Genomic DNA, 16,669 nt, shown 5'->3' on the forward strand with positions numbered 1-16,669 from the left:
TCAGACTATTAAAGTGTGAGGCTTTCGCTTTTTAATCAGACTATTAAAGTGTGAGGCTTTCAGTTATGCAGTAAGCACAATATTTCTTTTAATGTCTGATGCATGAGACAGAGCACCCATCACATCACTAGTAGCCAAGAGTGTACTCTCTCTTCCAGATTTGAATAGGATGTGCCATCCAAGAAAATCACTCATGTGTGAGGAACATTTTAACATAGGCAAACCACTTGTCAGAAAATGTTCTTTTTCTTCCACCTCCCTCTGAGTTAAGATTACATGTCCTCCCTTTCCCTTCTCTCTTGATTCTTACCAGACTGCCAGAAGGGTTATCAAAAATATAAAGAAATCTGCACCATGCTTTGTGATTACAAGCTGATTATGCTGAAGAACAGGTAGAGAAAAGGCTGGACATTTATTCTTTGTGACAAGACTCAGTGCTGAAAACATATAAATATGGTTCTACAGAGAATAAGAAAGAAGTAGTACACTTGCTGAGAACTGAGTTTAATATGTTTATAAAACTGTTAAATAGAACTGAAAATAGCCTCTTCAAAAACACAATAAACATTTAAGATTTCAAAATTTTTCATACTAGTGATATTCATGTTAAAATATCTCTTAATGCTCATATAATTATACGAGGAGCTTTAAAATGAAAGAGCTGTTTTATGTAAACTGCATTGCCTATATGTAATAAAATTGTCTCCATCTTTTAAGTAGTACATTATTTACAGAAGGTAAATAATCTAATTCCTGAAAAGTCTAATTTACAGCCTAACTTGTGTGAATTCTTAGAGGTTTGGCAGAGAATATGTATTTCAACTTTTTCTTCTCGTGTAAGGATTCACACACTCTACACAGAAGAATCCTGCAACATCTGACTACCAGGGAGATGTTTTAATGACAGAAAATGTGTTTCAATGCATTACCTATATGGATTCCTGAAGTGTGAAGTTTTATAACTAAAACATCTTTAAAAGATTTAATAATTCCATAGTTTGCTAATAGTGATACTGCTGACCCCAACTTTTTGTAATCATTTCAAAGGATGTCTATAGAGAAATTTGGTGGTTTAAAATGCTGTAAAGCAGAGTCCAACTAAAATGTAGAGATAAAAATATATTTTAAAACTTATTCTATAAATTCTATTTCTACACTTAAAAAGTCTTTTACAAAATAAGACCAATAGTATTGAAGCCTCACATACTATTATGATAATGAAATCCTAACACATTATCTTTCATTTCAAAAGGATAAATATCTTCTGCAGCTTCACACTATCTAGGGAGGCTTCCATTAAAAAAAAAAGCAACAACAGATATTTAGCTTGTGAGTATTATATCTACATAATTTTTCTCTGTTTGAAAAGAGAAATTAAAATCCAAAGATTAAAAAAGAGGCTGAAGTATCTGACAAACCTTTGAAATTAGGCCTTATCCTGGGATCATAGCTGAGCAATAGTCTATTCAAGATATTGCTGGTAGAATTAGCAGGTACTCTTGCAAGGTCTTCAGCTGATTGCTGCCTGTAAAAAAAAGTTCATTAGTTACTACCAAGACAGAAACAATTGCATGCTTAAACTGAAGTGATTTTAAACTAATGCCATAAATGCCTTTTCACAAGCAAAAAAAAAGTTCATTATTTTCAGGTGCCATACTGTATAGTCTTCCTTTCCTTGAGAAGTTTCAGTATTTTTCAAGAAACTACTTGTGTAATAAACACAAATGCTCTCTGACATACTCTTAACTGTAAACTTGGAAGCAAATACACTACAATTCACGAATTGTTCCCTTCCCTCCTAACAAAAATATGCAGAGGGACATGATTTCTTCATTAGTAGAAAGCAGCCATGTGAACTATTTTTAGTGACTGTCAGATTAGGAACCTTAGTAAATTGACAGCCACTTTGTAGGTGCCAAAGCATGCAGAGGCTTTTGGCAGTCTCCTGCTCTCACATGCCAGCTATTCCACCCAGAGCTGGAGAATTGCATAATCTCTTTGTCAAGTGCTAATAAAAGCTTTACTACAGAAAACAAGGCCTTGGACTCTCTCGTTTTGCAGAGGGAATTTAAACGTCTTCATTGCCTTGCCATTATTGTGCTGGGTGTTAAATGAAAGCCATTGCTGCAATTAAAAAAAACTGTGACAGGTAAATGTAGCTATAAGAGTACATGAAATTGAGTGTAATAAAAAGCAATATGGGTGAGTCAGTGCCCTCCCCAGGTATTTTAAACACCAAGCAGATGTAAATGAATTTGTATATTTCCTGAACCTGTTCAGTGACTGTTTCCAGTTTTGAATTCTGTCTCATAATTACTTTTCCATCCCGTTTATGATTACTTTGCTGTCTTTCTGTCATTATAATTCAGTAACCAGGATGCCATGTAAAGATAAGAGGAACACCCTACATAGGTATAATTCATATGCATCAACATTATCACCTCTTGCAAACGAATGTACAAATGTATTTTTAAAAATGATCAAGTTTATTTCCTTAATGTTTTCCATAATCAGCATCAGCTGCTGTTGCCTTCTTCACCCTGTAGTTTCTTGTTTTCATTATTGTCTCCTATACCAATGTCAGTTTGACAGACCTACAGGTTATTCTGTATAACAGCTAAGTTTTTTTTAATTCTCATCCTTCAGTTTCCCTCATGTCCTCTGGGATTTCTGCCTTATTTAAACATTTTTTGAAGAAAATATTAACTCTAGAGAAGGATTTTAACCAGTTAAAAAAAACAACAAAAAACCACCACATGAATGTATTAGACCTCCTGATTTTAAAATGTCCAATTATGGTATCTCCTGTTCAGCATTTTCTTTATTGATTACTGAGAAATTAATTAATTAATAAATATCAGCATAGCAAGACATTGGCATTTGATTGAAAACTGGAGATAAGACCAGAGCCTAGCCCTTGAAGAGCTTTTATTAATAACCTTACCTTTAAAAACAACTGCTTTAACTCAAACCATAAGGGCAAAGGGAATCAGATTTGTTGACTTGGTAGCACTCACTATGCCTTCCCAAAGAGATTTAATCTTCTCAGTTAATGTTTAACAACTAAAATATTTATAAATAAAACTATGAAGGAGTTCCCTATTATTAAAAACATGTCAACCATTATGAAAACATAAATGCATTTTATTATATCATAGTCTCCTTGATACCCATTGAGCATTTTATTGTTCAGGAAAAAAAAAATCAGATTTCTGTCTTTCTGTCTTCTTTGTTGCATTCTGAAACCTAAAGCTGCATATCTGCTTAGTTAGCTAGCCTAGCTTAGCTTTTCTTGTATGTACTTGATGTTATAAATGAGAAAAAAATTATGGCAATAAAATGGTACTAAATCCTCCTTGAAACTTTGACTACTAAACAGTAATTAGCAGGATAAATATGCATTCCAAAAACTACACAGAGATGTACCTACCAAGAAATATGTATCCAGGAGGATATCTTAAACTGTAGGATGCAGGAAAAGAATTCTGGAGCAGCATTAAGTGGCTGCTGTATATAATTCCCCACCCATCTCTTGCAGTAAACACACTATAACCTCAGTGATCTGTAACAACCGCATAGGTGAACTAATTGTTCCAGCAGAACTTCTCCAGAGATAATTTGTCTTCTAATAAAAAAGGAAGCATTTACTTCTAACAACATATATTAACTTCCTGTTATGTATACAGATTTGCATGCTCTGTATACAATAAGCCTCTGTTAATTTAATATTAGAGCAATAAAAAAGGAATATGTGTTCTAACTCTTTTCTTAATAATTGAAAGATTGTCTTTCAAACAATCCTCCCAGGGATGAGTTTTTATATTTTACTTAGAATTGGATCATTATGCAAAAGAATTATTTTATTTCTTCATCTGGTCAGGCAGCTGGACTAGATGATCATTGAAGGTCCCTTCCAGCTGAAATGTTCTATTCTATTCTATTCTATTCTATTCTATTCTATTCTATTCTATTCTATTCTATTCTATTCCATTCCATTTCTGTAATTTTGAGATGTGTTTGGTTTTCAGTGATGACCTTAACCAATGAAGAGGTTGCTACAGAAACACCATAAACCAGATTTGTACACTTTTTGTGCTGTTACCACTAGCTGGACAAAAGGAAAACAAAAGATAAAGATTATTTTCCATTTTCTAAAAAGAGCAATTCAGAAATAAATGTTCATTTAGCTATTAAAAAGGCAGGCAAACACTCTGTATGCTGTGTTTTATCAGATACAGAAAGGTTCATGCCACTGCTTCCTTGCAAGTCTCACAAATTAACATCTAAAATATCTACATCAGATGTCTACAAAAGGTACACTCATAAAATAATCTACTTAATACTGAAAATAAGATTTCTTTCTAAATTATGTATGTCCAGTACAATGCAATATGAAAACGAATCCAAGCAACAACTAATGAACAAACTTAAATAATTTTTTTTTTATTTTTGTCATGGGTTATACAAAAAAGTTCATTAAATAGTGAAAACAGTAATCTGAACTACACAGGATAACATGGACATATAAATGAAACACAGATGCTCATAAAAAGCAATGAGGAAAAGAGAAAAAAATTGGGAAATTAAATGAGTGAGCAACAAACAGCAAAGGAAAGCCAAATAAAGCTGACAGGTTTATTTGTCTCTTCAAGTAAGAGGAATAAAGTGGCAGCTTTGTGAGATCTGAGCTGCGCTGCAAAAGTATATTAATACAAATATCTGTTCAAGTTGTTTGTTGAAAAGCCATCCAGAAACTGGGCAAAGGAGACTTATTGCACTGGAAAGACAGTGATGGGAAGAACAACGACAGCATAGCTTGCTGGTAAAGAACACCAGAATCACATCTTGCACAAGTCCTTGGGTTGTGTTTTGAACTTACACAAGTGTGTAGTGCATTTGTCCTTGCTCATCTAAGAACCAAGTGAAATCCTTACACATTTGTCCTTGCTTATCTAAGAATCAAGTGAAATACAATGACATTGGCTGCTTTGAGTTAGGAGGACAAGCACTGAGATTCGGTACTTGCTACTTTTAAAGGTCACTTCGAATGAAGTCATTGAAATAGCTACTGGGAAAAAAAAGCTCTGCTGAGTATCAGTCATATTTTCACTGTGGTTCTTTTACAGCATGCTGTCATTAAACTACCATCATTGAACAGAACACAAGGAAACTTCACCACAATAACTGGATTTCTTTCTGAGAATCTTGTTGACCAAAATGCCTAAATTTCACTTGCAAATCAGTACATCAGATGTGTTCCTTGGGGTGAGTTAAGAAGTTAACCACACTTTTATAGCAACAGATGAGCAAAAAGACCTAATGAGAGAGTTAATGGGATGTGTTAGGTGCTTGGATAAAGAGGCTGGAACTATTAATGTGAGACATTTACCTACAGCCACAACCACCCTGGTTTAATTGGCCATTATGGAATGAATTAACGAGAGGCATATTTGTATATTACATAAGACAAAAAGGATTTGAGCTGAGATCTGCCTTTGTAGAAGAATCTTACTTCAGTGTGCTAAATGCTGAGTCCCACATAACAACACACCGACTGAGAAGTTATTTACCATTTTTTCTAATTCTGCCTCCAATTTTCCCACTTGTAAAAAGCTGGTAACTTCGATTTCCACCAGTTTCAGCATGCATTTCAATTTTAATGCGTTTATTTCAACCTGTGTTGAATGCATGTAGAGCTGATGGAAAGCATTTGGAAACAGGAATGTAGCACTCTTCACAGTAATTCATGAGTTCTAAGCAAGATACAGTAAATACCAAAGGATAAGGCAACAAAAGCCTCACAGTTGCTATGAAGTCAATTTAAAAGCAAGTAATTGTAAAGCTAGAACTTTCCCTACCAAAAATTTTTACCTAAGTAACAATTAAAAAAGCCCACACAACCAACATAAAATACTCAAACCCAAACTGATTTTTCTGTCTCTGAATAAATAAAATGGAAAACAACCAGCATTCTTGTATACACAGAAGTATCTTCACTTCTTCAAACAGTGTCCTCACAATCCAGAGAGAAAACAAGGTACAGTTAGTCTTTTGCTATAACATCCCTGTGTGAAATGCCTGATGTTTCAGAGGTTACATCTGAATCAAAGAATTGCTTTACATACTGTATTTCACAGGACATGCAGTAAGCTGCTCATCTCCTCTTCCAATGCAGCTCTACACATTTTACTGCCTTTGAAGATCATGATCAACTTTTTAAGTTGATGGCAACAGGTAATTATTTTCATAATTCACTAATCAAAATCCAGAATTTCAGATAAGCAGATATGCATGACAAAAGGAAGCAAGTATTATACTTGGTTTGAAATTTATATAGCTTTACATTTGTGTTAGGCAAATGTGTCAGAAGACATTATATTTCTACAGGTCATCATGACATTTATTCTCTCAGAGCTCACTGAAGTTACAAGGAGTCCTTTCCACATGCAGTACTATAGGAGGAAAGAATATAAACAATATTCTACACAAACAGGAAGGAAAACATTTTCATAGTTCTAAATTACTGACAGATAAAAATACATGATGGAAACTGATGATGGAAACTGACATTTGAGTCATGTAAAATGGCTGTGTACATGTGAGAAAGATAAAAATAGGTATGGGGAACATAATATCTATCTATTATCCCACCATATATTTTAAGTACAATTTTCCTGGTATAAACTATCAGTGTTCTGATTTGCAGGCATTTGATTTTTTGAGTGCAATAACTTTAAGCATAAAAACAAGTTAATAAATATAAATGACATACTATATAACTCTTCTGAGTGATCTCTCTAATCTCTAGTATGTTTAATAGCTACATTTTCAAACTGTGCAAGGTGACTTATCTATTCCTAAGAAGATTCATTACAATTACTCCAGTGAAAAGTAGTATTACTAATTACACTAAAACTATGGAACTCTGAGTCACCATTTACATGCCTTCACAAATGAAGCTGACAGCTAAACACCTAAAATGAGACAGGTAGCTTCAGTACTGAAATTTGGAGGTAGTGCGGTGTGGTAAAGAAAAGAGAAAGGTTCCTTCATAGCTAATTTGGAACAAAAACCCAGATTAGGCACTGCGAATTTTGAACTGCGAGTTGAGGGGGTGAAACAGCTCGTCTTTCATCTCATGTTGTAGACAGACCAAAGAGAACAGTCTCCTAATGTGGACATGCACACAACCTTCCTGCAGTTAGGTAGTGTCAATAGCTGTTAGTGTCACTACTTCAGTCCTTGTCTTGCAGAAACCTCTTAAATCCAGCTTTGGTTTCATAATTCACAACATTCCCAGGGTTAGACACCTTAAGGACTGTTTATATGGGAATATGAAGTGCCTTATTAGTTACTAAACTTGAGAAAGCAAGCTGGTTCATCTGCCTGCCACAGAGCTGACAGCCCCCAAACCAACAGAGCCAGGTTAGCATGGTATTTCACCCAGCCTGAACTGGTACTGCTCTCAGCAATGTGGTTTTTTGCTGAAGTTAGCTTGCTTGCTCCTAGCTTAGGCATCTCTGCATCCCACCAAAGTCACCACCTGTGACCCCTGTGCATAATGGGTGTCTTGTGATGTCTTGATATAGCACAGAGATGTAAAACAGGATAAGCATCCAAGCATTTAAGCAACATTTTGGAATTTGTCTACATCAGTTCCATACCTCAATATTTTCTTTACAAATGCTCTAAGTATGGAGACAATAGAAGGACCTTGGTAAAATCTAACCACCTGCATGGTGGTATAAGTGGAGATATAAAAGGAAAATATAAGTTGAGATACATTCTATATAATTTGCCTTAACAACAGAGTTTAGACCTATGGTTTTGCTTGGGCTTGGGTAAAGATGGTGCAATTCAACCCACAGATCCAAGTTTTTTCTCAGTCTGGATGTTATATATGAAATACAAAGTCTGTAACTTTTCCACACAATTTTGGTGTCTCACCACTCCAGAGTTGAGAATGGAGCAAACGTTGCTCACCAAGAGGAAAAGTTACTGAATGAGAACCAGCCTGTCATGCTTAACCACTGCTTTATAGGACAGCTTGGGTTTTGCTTATACAGCTTTACCTTTTACTGCCACCACATTTAACCATTTTGAAAACAAATTCACAAACCTTCTGGAATGTGGCCATATCTGTCTGGGATCACAGCTTTCCATGAGAGTTACATGATACAGAATAATAAAAGCATTCACCAACTGCTGTTACTAAAGGGCAGAAGAATTTTTATAGGAACAAGACCTAGGCTCTGAAAAGTACTTATCATTGGAATGACTGTCAGATGTATAACCAAATTCAGGCTTTCCTTTCAACTTCATTCTACCTCCTCCCACAAAGTGTATAAACCCTTCCACCACACCTACATATGAAAATGTTCACAGACTATCAACAGCGTCTTCTAGATGACGGGAATGAAGAGAGACATGATGCCACTTTCCCAGCAATTACATTTTGGGGTTGATCAGATACAGATAGAGAGGTGATGTATACCCAAACACTTGATAAAAAAGTTACAGTTCGTGAAGAAGTGGAGAGGAGCTATAGTGTTAAATATATTTCGAACTTTTACTTTAGTTTTAGTAGGAAGAGCATGTCAGAAGCCTAAAGTTAACCAAGAGAAATTTGAGGACAGAGTTTCAAACAACTCTGCTTTAAACACATCAAAGCCTTTTTTCCCTAGTTCCACAGTCTTTGTTGTTGTTTTTTAAAAGAAGCTGTTTATTGAACCTTCGCATCTGTGACCTTTCTAAGCTTCTGCCCTGGCAGATGGCACAAGCCATGTTTTCTGGAGGGCTTAGAGGGCCATTTCACAGTTTCTGAAGTAGCTGATATACTTTGTTCAATACAAGCCAAATATGATTTGTACTCTGGCTTTGTGCATAAAAAAGGTCTCTGTAGATATTATACAGTATTTAGTGAATCATCCTCAAGGATATAAATCTCCATGTGCATAAAGGTGAAGAGAGATGCTGTTTTCAAAGCACTGTTTTCCTGCTATCCAGACAAAAGGATGAGATTTAGGGACTGAGGTTTTGCTCTCAGCATTGCTGTGGCATTAGGGACGCTGAGAGATCTTCTGAAGTGAAAGCTGTGCAAGTGAACAGCTGAGTCATCCTAAACTATAATTTACAGGGATAGCTGTGATGATGACCACAGTCATTACTGGTTTTGTTAGCTGCTATGTGACACTCTTACTTATCTATTCCTTCTCTAGTACTGTAATAACCAAGCTTCCCTTTCCTTATAATTTCATTTGTCTAGAGATCTTGAGTAGTTTTGAGCAGAGACCTTCCAGGCTGCTACAGATTGTGGAGATAACAGCAGCAGCTCAAACGCCATAAAACAACTGAAGTGTTTATTATGGTATAACTAAAGGAAAAAACTTTTCAGCAGTGCTCTAAGTCACAGCTAACTGTCCCACATGTTTAAGAGAAGCAAGGTATTATGAGGAATTATGAAGAAGTTAATAATAGCTAAGTAACAAAGTCTGTGAGCAGGAAAGAGATCAAGTAATTTAATCCATCTGCAGCTGTATAAAAATAATCTGTATTAAGTATATGAAATTTCAAAATAAGCTTTGTAAACAGTAATATACTTTTTTTTTTTTCTTGAAGACATAGCCCTGATATTTTTTTTTTACAGATTTTCCATGGAAACAAAAGGCAAAAGTTTTGTTACTAAAGCTTTGTATTTCATTGCACTTTGTATCTGTGGAAGCCAGTTTCTTAGATTTATGGTGTAAAACTCCCTATTATAACCTTTTAGGCCCAATTTCTTTGTTAATCCACAAAGATTCAGGAATCAGACAGAAGTATAATTATTCTATGTTTCACTTGGAAAGCTTGAGGTAAGAAGGAAAATTATCTAAATGTAGGATGTGAAATCTTACATCTGTTCTGAGAAAGCATTAAATCAAAGTAAGAACCGAATGATTAAGCATCAGTTTCAAGAAACTCTTCAAGAAAAACCTAGGAAAAATAGTTTCAGGAATAAATGAAAATAAGAGGGCAAATCAAACCACTATCACACAATGCACTGAGAAGTACAGCATCATGAACAATCACCAGGGTTTGCTCTAAGATACAAAATAGAATTTTCCTGATTTAAGGAAGCAAATATCTGTTTATGAGACAATAATGAACTTTTTATGGGGTTTCTAATCAGCTTTTTTTCATCTTATTGTAAGAGTAGTTAATTTTATGCCAGAGGGGTGCATTTGGCAAAAGCTTGTATTCTGGAGAGCCATAAAAGGAAAAGTTAAAGTATGCTTAATTTTTATCCAAGCAAATTCATGATAAAGTCCCAAGACAGTCTTGTAGCCATCCATTTCTTAACATCAAATTAAGAAACTCAGGCAGTAATATGAAATTCAATATAAGTTTTTCCTAAATAATGATTTGCATAGATTTGGATTTCATTAGAAAGTTTGCAAGACTTCTCTGTATACAACTACTAATGCAGGTTTTTGTTCTCTCGAAGAATTAAAATTTAGCTTTTCACATGCTGCAAGGAGATAAAAGGCAATAATTTGTTACAGTTAAGCTTTAAACTTTATTGCACCAGTAACCAATGCAAATTAAAGGTGGATTAAGAGTTTAACTTCTAAATGTACATTTACATTAGGAATTTGTACCATTCAATTTTATAAATAATACAAAAGTTTTTTGGTTAAAAAATAAAATGCATTCTTCTAAAATATTTCTTTCACGATTACTAGGAAATTTTTCATTTAGACACTTCCTTGAGTAGTTTTAGTCAACCCTTATAGTGTCACTTGATTCCCTCTCCACTGCATTGTTTTGGTTAGATTCTGAGGAAAGATTGTTTGCTTTTTTTTCACAAAGAAAAAATTACTACTAGTAGGCAACCTCTTTTACAACATAGAGTGCCACCAAATCATGAAGTTTTGTGAAAGATCTTTTAAAAAATGCTGATGATTGGAAGTTTGCCAACAGCAGCCTGAGTTAAGAGAGCATTGGGCAGTTTCTCTGCCAGACAGAGCTGATTTTCATTGCTCATTCACATGACAGGTCTTCTAGATGCCAGCCACACAAACAGCAAGCCCACTATTACAAGTGGTTGTCCCTCAAGCTGTCAACTTCAGCCAAGTGAGATATGGACAACTTGGTCATTAATCAGGAGATCAAACAGGACTCATTGCTACGGCAAATCTTGCCAGCAGCACTGCACAATGGATCAACAAGTACTGGATTCACCAGTATTTTTGCAGACAGATTCAACTGGAAAAGTATCACTTTGAAAATGATAGCATGTAATCAATGTTTTTTCAAGTGTATTGGTGACAAATGACATCATATTTAATAGTACCAAGAAATACTGGGCTTAAAATAAAAAGAAACGAGAAAAATCTACTCACTTACAAAGATAAAATCACATTGTTGTTTTGAATTCTGGTAAGACTAAGTCAAGAACAGGGGGAAATGCTAGCTATTTAAACAAGACCATGGAAGACCTGGATTCAGTTCCCAGCTGCCTAATTCACTTTCCGAGGGCTTATGTTCTGATGAGTGTCCTGGGAACCCAGACATTTCTCTCCTTGCTATAAACTCTCACAGTAGCTCAGACCAAAAGCCTCATCCCAAACTCAACTTAAATTTTAAAAGGGAAAGAATAGGTAGGGGTCATTTCAGATGAGTCATGATCACATTTTAGACATACCTTAATGTACTCAAATCTAACAACAAATATAATTTTTTAGGTTTGATATAAAAAAAAGAGAAGAAAGACATGCATCATATGTAGAAACATCCTAAAATTTGAGGCAACAAATAAACATTACTGTCAATATTTGAAAAGAATGGAAACTTTAAAAAGTATTACTTGAACAATGTATCTGTCTGATTATTCTGCTTTTACTTTGTTTTTTCTTTGGAACAAGTTGATTAATGCTAAATAACCAGTCTAACATTCTGTACCTCTTCTTTTATGGTCAAAGAAAAAATATGTTTTAACTTTGTCTAAACAATTTTAATATTTCAGTCATAGCAATTTTCTACACTTACTGGCAACTTATCATAGTCCATCAATCTTTTCCTCAGATATTTACAATGTAACACTAAAAAATGAGTAAGGCTGGCCAAGAAAATTATAAAAATATCACTCGCAAATAAAATATTGTCCTATGGATCACAATGTAAAGTGTGGTAGGCATTAGAAAGAGGGAGTATTTATAACATCAATTAATCATAGGTGTCCAGAACACATCCTCTATTCAACTGGGCAATCACAGATTATAATTTCTGTATTTTTACAGGGAGACTATTCCATAAGTGCATACTTTATAGCAGCAATCAGTACAGACACCTCCATAAAAGTTACAGAATTATACATGATTGATGAAAGATGCTGAAGACCTTAGTTCTATTCAACATGCAACAAGAATATGTGTAGGGCAAGCCTTCTCTTACAGAACTAGCTAACCAGAAGCTGAAATTCATCATGACAGTTTTGAACCCTCCTTGCTTTCCCCAAGACACCTGCAACATGATGCTAGACAGCACAGCACTATGGGACCATGCTACTGTGAACCCATGAATAGCAAGGCACCTTAGCAAGGTGTTGAAATCCACCACAAGAAAAGCAACAATTACTGCGGCTTAGATTTTCCCTTGCACTAAAACAGAAGACTTGATGTAGAAGGAACACAATGACAGATGCTGGTCAACCCATTCCCACCACAGACCCCATCCTCTCAGCAGAAAGCACCACCTTCTACTTCAATTGCCACATCATTTCCACTGTTAAAAACAGGGCAGGATCACCATCATACAAAAGCATAAAAGAAAGCAGGAACATACGATGGACATAGATATTGCTTCTTTTTCCCTTTTCCTTTCTTTGAAGACTTCTCTTTGGAATAGACTTCTTCAACCCATAAGGAGAATGAGATGAAACATAAAATTGCTAGTAAGAACTTCATCTTGAAGGCTATGCTTCAGAGAAATCTTCAGTCTGTGGTAAAAGAAAGCAGTTTATGTTAGTAGGGCTGGATATGGCAAAAGGAAATACATACCTGCAAAAGTAAAGAAATATTTCATGGGAGTTGGGTTTTTTGTTATCCTTCGTCAGTCGTTGGAGAGAGAATCTGTTCACATGTATCCCTGACATGAAACTGACTTAGGCAATTTCCAGAGAGTCAAGTAGCTTCCCAAAGTTGAAACTGACAGTAAGGAATAGATTTAAATGCAGATCTGCTTCAGTGTGTTTAAGAAATGTGATGTCTTTCAAAGACTGCCTAACTGAAAATATTCCAAGAAGCTTGGAAAAGGGTTCCACACCAGAAATGTATCAACTGCATTAAATACAATGTCAACCAGTCATGTAGCAAGGCGAGGAACTGCAAGCTCTCTGTGACCTTGCACAGATAAAATAGCAATCATTTCAATGCTGACTATGACAGGAGGTTATAAATACAATTTTATGTACAGAATTTAAACACAATAATTTTGTATGAAGCATTTCCACTGCAGAGCCAGCACTGACAGGGCCTTGCAAAGATGACTAAACACAACCCGCAGTACTATGCTTTATTCCATCGTGCTCAGCGTCATATTTAAACTTCTCTGGGGCAAAAGCACGTACCCCAAAGGCCAGGAGATGAGTCTGTGTTCGGTCAGTGGCAGCCCCACCTGCCCCTGGCCACACCACTGCGGCACCCAAGGCATTTTCTATTTGTTTGCCATTCCACGTATAATTCCCATACATTTCCTTGGGCCAACAGAAATCTCGCAGATGCCTCAGAACCTGCTGCATTTTCCACTTTTATTTATTAGGATTTTTCCCCGCACTGTTTCCAAAGAGCTGTGCCTCTCCCTCTTTTCCCCCACCTCCAGGAGGTACCGGGATGCTTCGGCTGCCCCTTCCCCGGGAGCCGCGGCACCGCCATCCCCCCGGCCCGGCCGGGAAAGGTCGCGGGTCTGCCCCTGCCGCCACCGGCCCCTGTCCTGGCCTCCCGGCCAGAGGCCTCCCACGGCCCCGGCACCGGGGAGGGAGCGGCCTCCCCTCTGCGCTGCCGGCTCTCCGCGGGGAGCGGGAGGACGAGACGAGCGGGGCTCCCCTGGCAGCCCCGGCAGCACCCCCGCCCGGGCCGTGCCCCAGCGCCGCCCGCCGCCGCCCCACGGCGCTGGCCGAGGTGCTGACGGGCTCGGCCGTGCCGCCCGGCGGAACGGGGCCCTCGGGCCGGACCCTCGATCCCCGCCCGCCCCACCGCGGAGCGGGCCCCGCCCGCACATGCGGCCCCGCCGCCGCCCGCGCCCCGCGCTCACCGCCGGACGCTGCGATCCCCCCGCGCTCAGCGGCGGCGGCGGCGGCCCGGGAGCGGGCGGGCCATGCCGCGGCCCGGCCGCAGCGACAGCGCGGCTCCTCCGGCGGCGGAGCGAGCCCCTACCTCCGGCGGTGCCTCCGCGGCCAGTGAGCATGTGCGGCGCCGCGGCGCTCCCCAGCGAGCACGTCCCGGAGCCCGCCCACACTCGGGCACTGCGCGCCGGGAGGGGCAGCGGGGCCGCCAGCCCGGACCCCCGGCCCTGCCGCCGCTGGACACGGGCCACCGGCGGCACGGTGGCAGGTGGGGAAGGGGGTGACGAGACGAAGCGTCCTCTGGTCTCTGGCAGGAGGAAAATGCGTTCGATAGTGGTGTTGGGAGATACCTAACAGAGTTGGCAGGAACAAGAGAATATTACCGAAGGGGGACTGAGTAGGATGAGAGGAAGAGGGAGTGCAGGCTTGCACAGATTAGTGGAATGGTGGATCAATGGGCCGAGGCCAATTGTATCACGTTCAACAAGGCCAAGTGCAGCATCCTGCCCTTGCAGGGCTACGGGCTGGGGGAGAGTGACTGCAAAGCTGCCCAAAGGACTCTGGGGCTGCTGATCAACAGCAGTTGAACACAAGCCAGCGTGTGCCCAGGAGGCCAAGAAGGCCAGTGCCATCCTGGCCTGGATCAGCAATGGTGTGGCCAGCAGGACCCGGGCAGTGATTGTCCCTCTGTACTCGGCACTGGTGAGGCCGCACCTCAAATCCTGTGTTCAGTTTTGGGTCCCTCACTACGGGAAGGACATTGATGTGCTGTAGAGAGTCCAGAGAACTCTGGACCAAAGACCAGACTATGATGGAGGGTCTGGATAGTAAGTCCTATGGATAGTAAGCTGAGAGCTGGTCATGTTTAGCCTGGAGAAAAGAAGGCTCAGACACGACTTTTCTGGTCTCGACAGCTGAAAAGAAATTGTATAAGGTGAGGATAGATTATTTTTCCAGCAGTACCTTACCAGGCCTGGGGAAGGGGCAGGAGGCAGCCCAGGACACCAGGATGGGCAGGGAGAACTTGCCAGCCCCACTCTGCACAGCCTTATCTTGGTTACAGTGCAGATGCATCAACCAGGTCTAGGCTGATGTAGGGCCAGGGCATAGACTCAGCTCCCTGGGATGAGGACCAGCTCCTTTTCTCTTTTATTGTCCCACAAGCAGCTAGAGAGATGACTCTAGTGTTGCTGGTGCTCTCCTGTTTAGATATAGCCATAAAGGTGGAAGTCATTCCTGTCTGGCCTCTGAATGCAGGTGACGGTAGGATATGGCTGAGTTGCCGTGTGCTCCAACTTGGCATGTCACATTGTGAGCCTGTGTGAGAACCTTCACACAACACACATGGAAAACTAGCAAGGAAAGAACAAGATATGCTGCCATCAGCTTGTAGTGAGGACTACCTTGTTTAAGTGTGATTTTTAAAATTTCAGGATGGTTGAACTCAGACATTTGTATGCACACTTTGTGCATGCAGCAGCACTTCTCCATCACCATGGGCATTTTCCTACTAGAAGCTTGCCCTCCCTTCCAACTTGCTTGGGCTACCCCAGACACCCTTTACCCTGGGATGTGGCCATGGTCTGATGCTTTTCAGGGTGGCAGGAGGAAAGGCCAGGAAGTGCATGTGCCACAGAGGCAGATGAGGGGAAAGATGACAGCTGCATCCCCAGGGAACTGGCCTTGGAAGCCAATGTCCTTATCTCACATCCAGGGTTCCCAGGAAAGACAAAGGGTTCTCCCAATGGCAGCAACTTCTTGCTGCTCTTGGAAAGGAAGAAAACCAAGCTGGCCTTGCTGCAGGGAGCAGTTCTTCTTTGCTTATTCCCTCTTCTCATGTTCCTGAGCTGTCACAGAGGCGCAAAGAAGCAGCTGGTTTTGAGCTGTTTCCAATGAACTCCCTGCCCACAAATGTTAAGGTTTGGTTCCAGCTGTCTGGAGACAAAGACAGTAGTACCAGGAGGATTGGAATGGGCACACCACCTAATTATTTTTTTTGGCTGCTGAGTATGGGAAGGTTAGACTCTGGACTCCTATGATGTTGCTGTATGTGCTGCTGTGCCCACATTAGAGTGCCTGTAAGTCCCAGCACAGCTCAACTCACAGGCAAGGCCTTTGTTTTCTAGGTACAAACCCACCAAATAAAATAGCAGGAACCTGAAAGTCTCAGCAATTGCCACAGTTCATCCTCTCCTCTGGAAGTGTTACCTCTCCAAAACAAAAATTTCCCCAAGGGACAGATAAGGCTCTATGGCTCTATGCCACACTTGCCAGTAAAATTTCTTCCATGACTTTGTTCAAAGACATTTCCTTTTACCTGGGAAGAGCTTGGCAGAAGCATTTTTCTAT

General features: G+C 39.4%; 1 protein-coding gene across 2 annotated transcripts in view; it reads right to left on the minus strand.

The window, feature by feature from the left end:
• GLRB (glycine receptor beta) overlaps positions 1-14,468 on the minus strand; it is a 48,041-nt gene extending 33,573 nt beyond the window's left edge. Inside the window, exons 1-3 of one of the 2 annotated variants that reach the window (XM_058025046.1) lie at positions 14,412-14,468; positions 12,823-12,976; positions 1,419-1,525 (exon numbers count right to left, since the gene is read on the minus strand). In XM_058025046.1, the coding sequence (XP_057881029.1) occupies positions 1,419-1,525; positions 12,823-12,944 (229 nt within the window). In that variant the 5' untranslated portion in view covers positions 12,945-12,976; positions 14,412-14,468. Of the gene's footprint in view, positions 1-1,418; positions 1,526-12,822; positions 12,977-14,289; positions 14,369-14,411 lie in introns of those variants that run through there. The other variant, XM_058025045.1, reaches the window with a different exon arrangement.
• Between the last annotated feature and the right edge of the window lie 2,201 nt (positions 14,469-16,669).

This window comes from Melospiza georgiana, chromosome 5 (genome assembly GCF_028018845.1).
Source record: "Melospiza georgiana isolate bMelGeo1 chromosome 5, bMelGeo1.pri, whole genome shotgun sequence".
Taxonomy (NCBI): domain Eukaryota; kingdom Metazoa; phylum Chordata; class Aves; order Passeriformes; family Passerellidae; genus Melospiza; species Melospiza georgiana.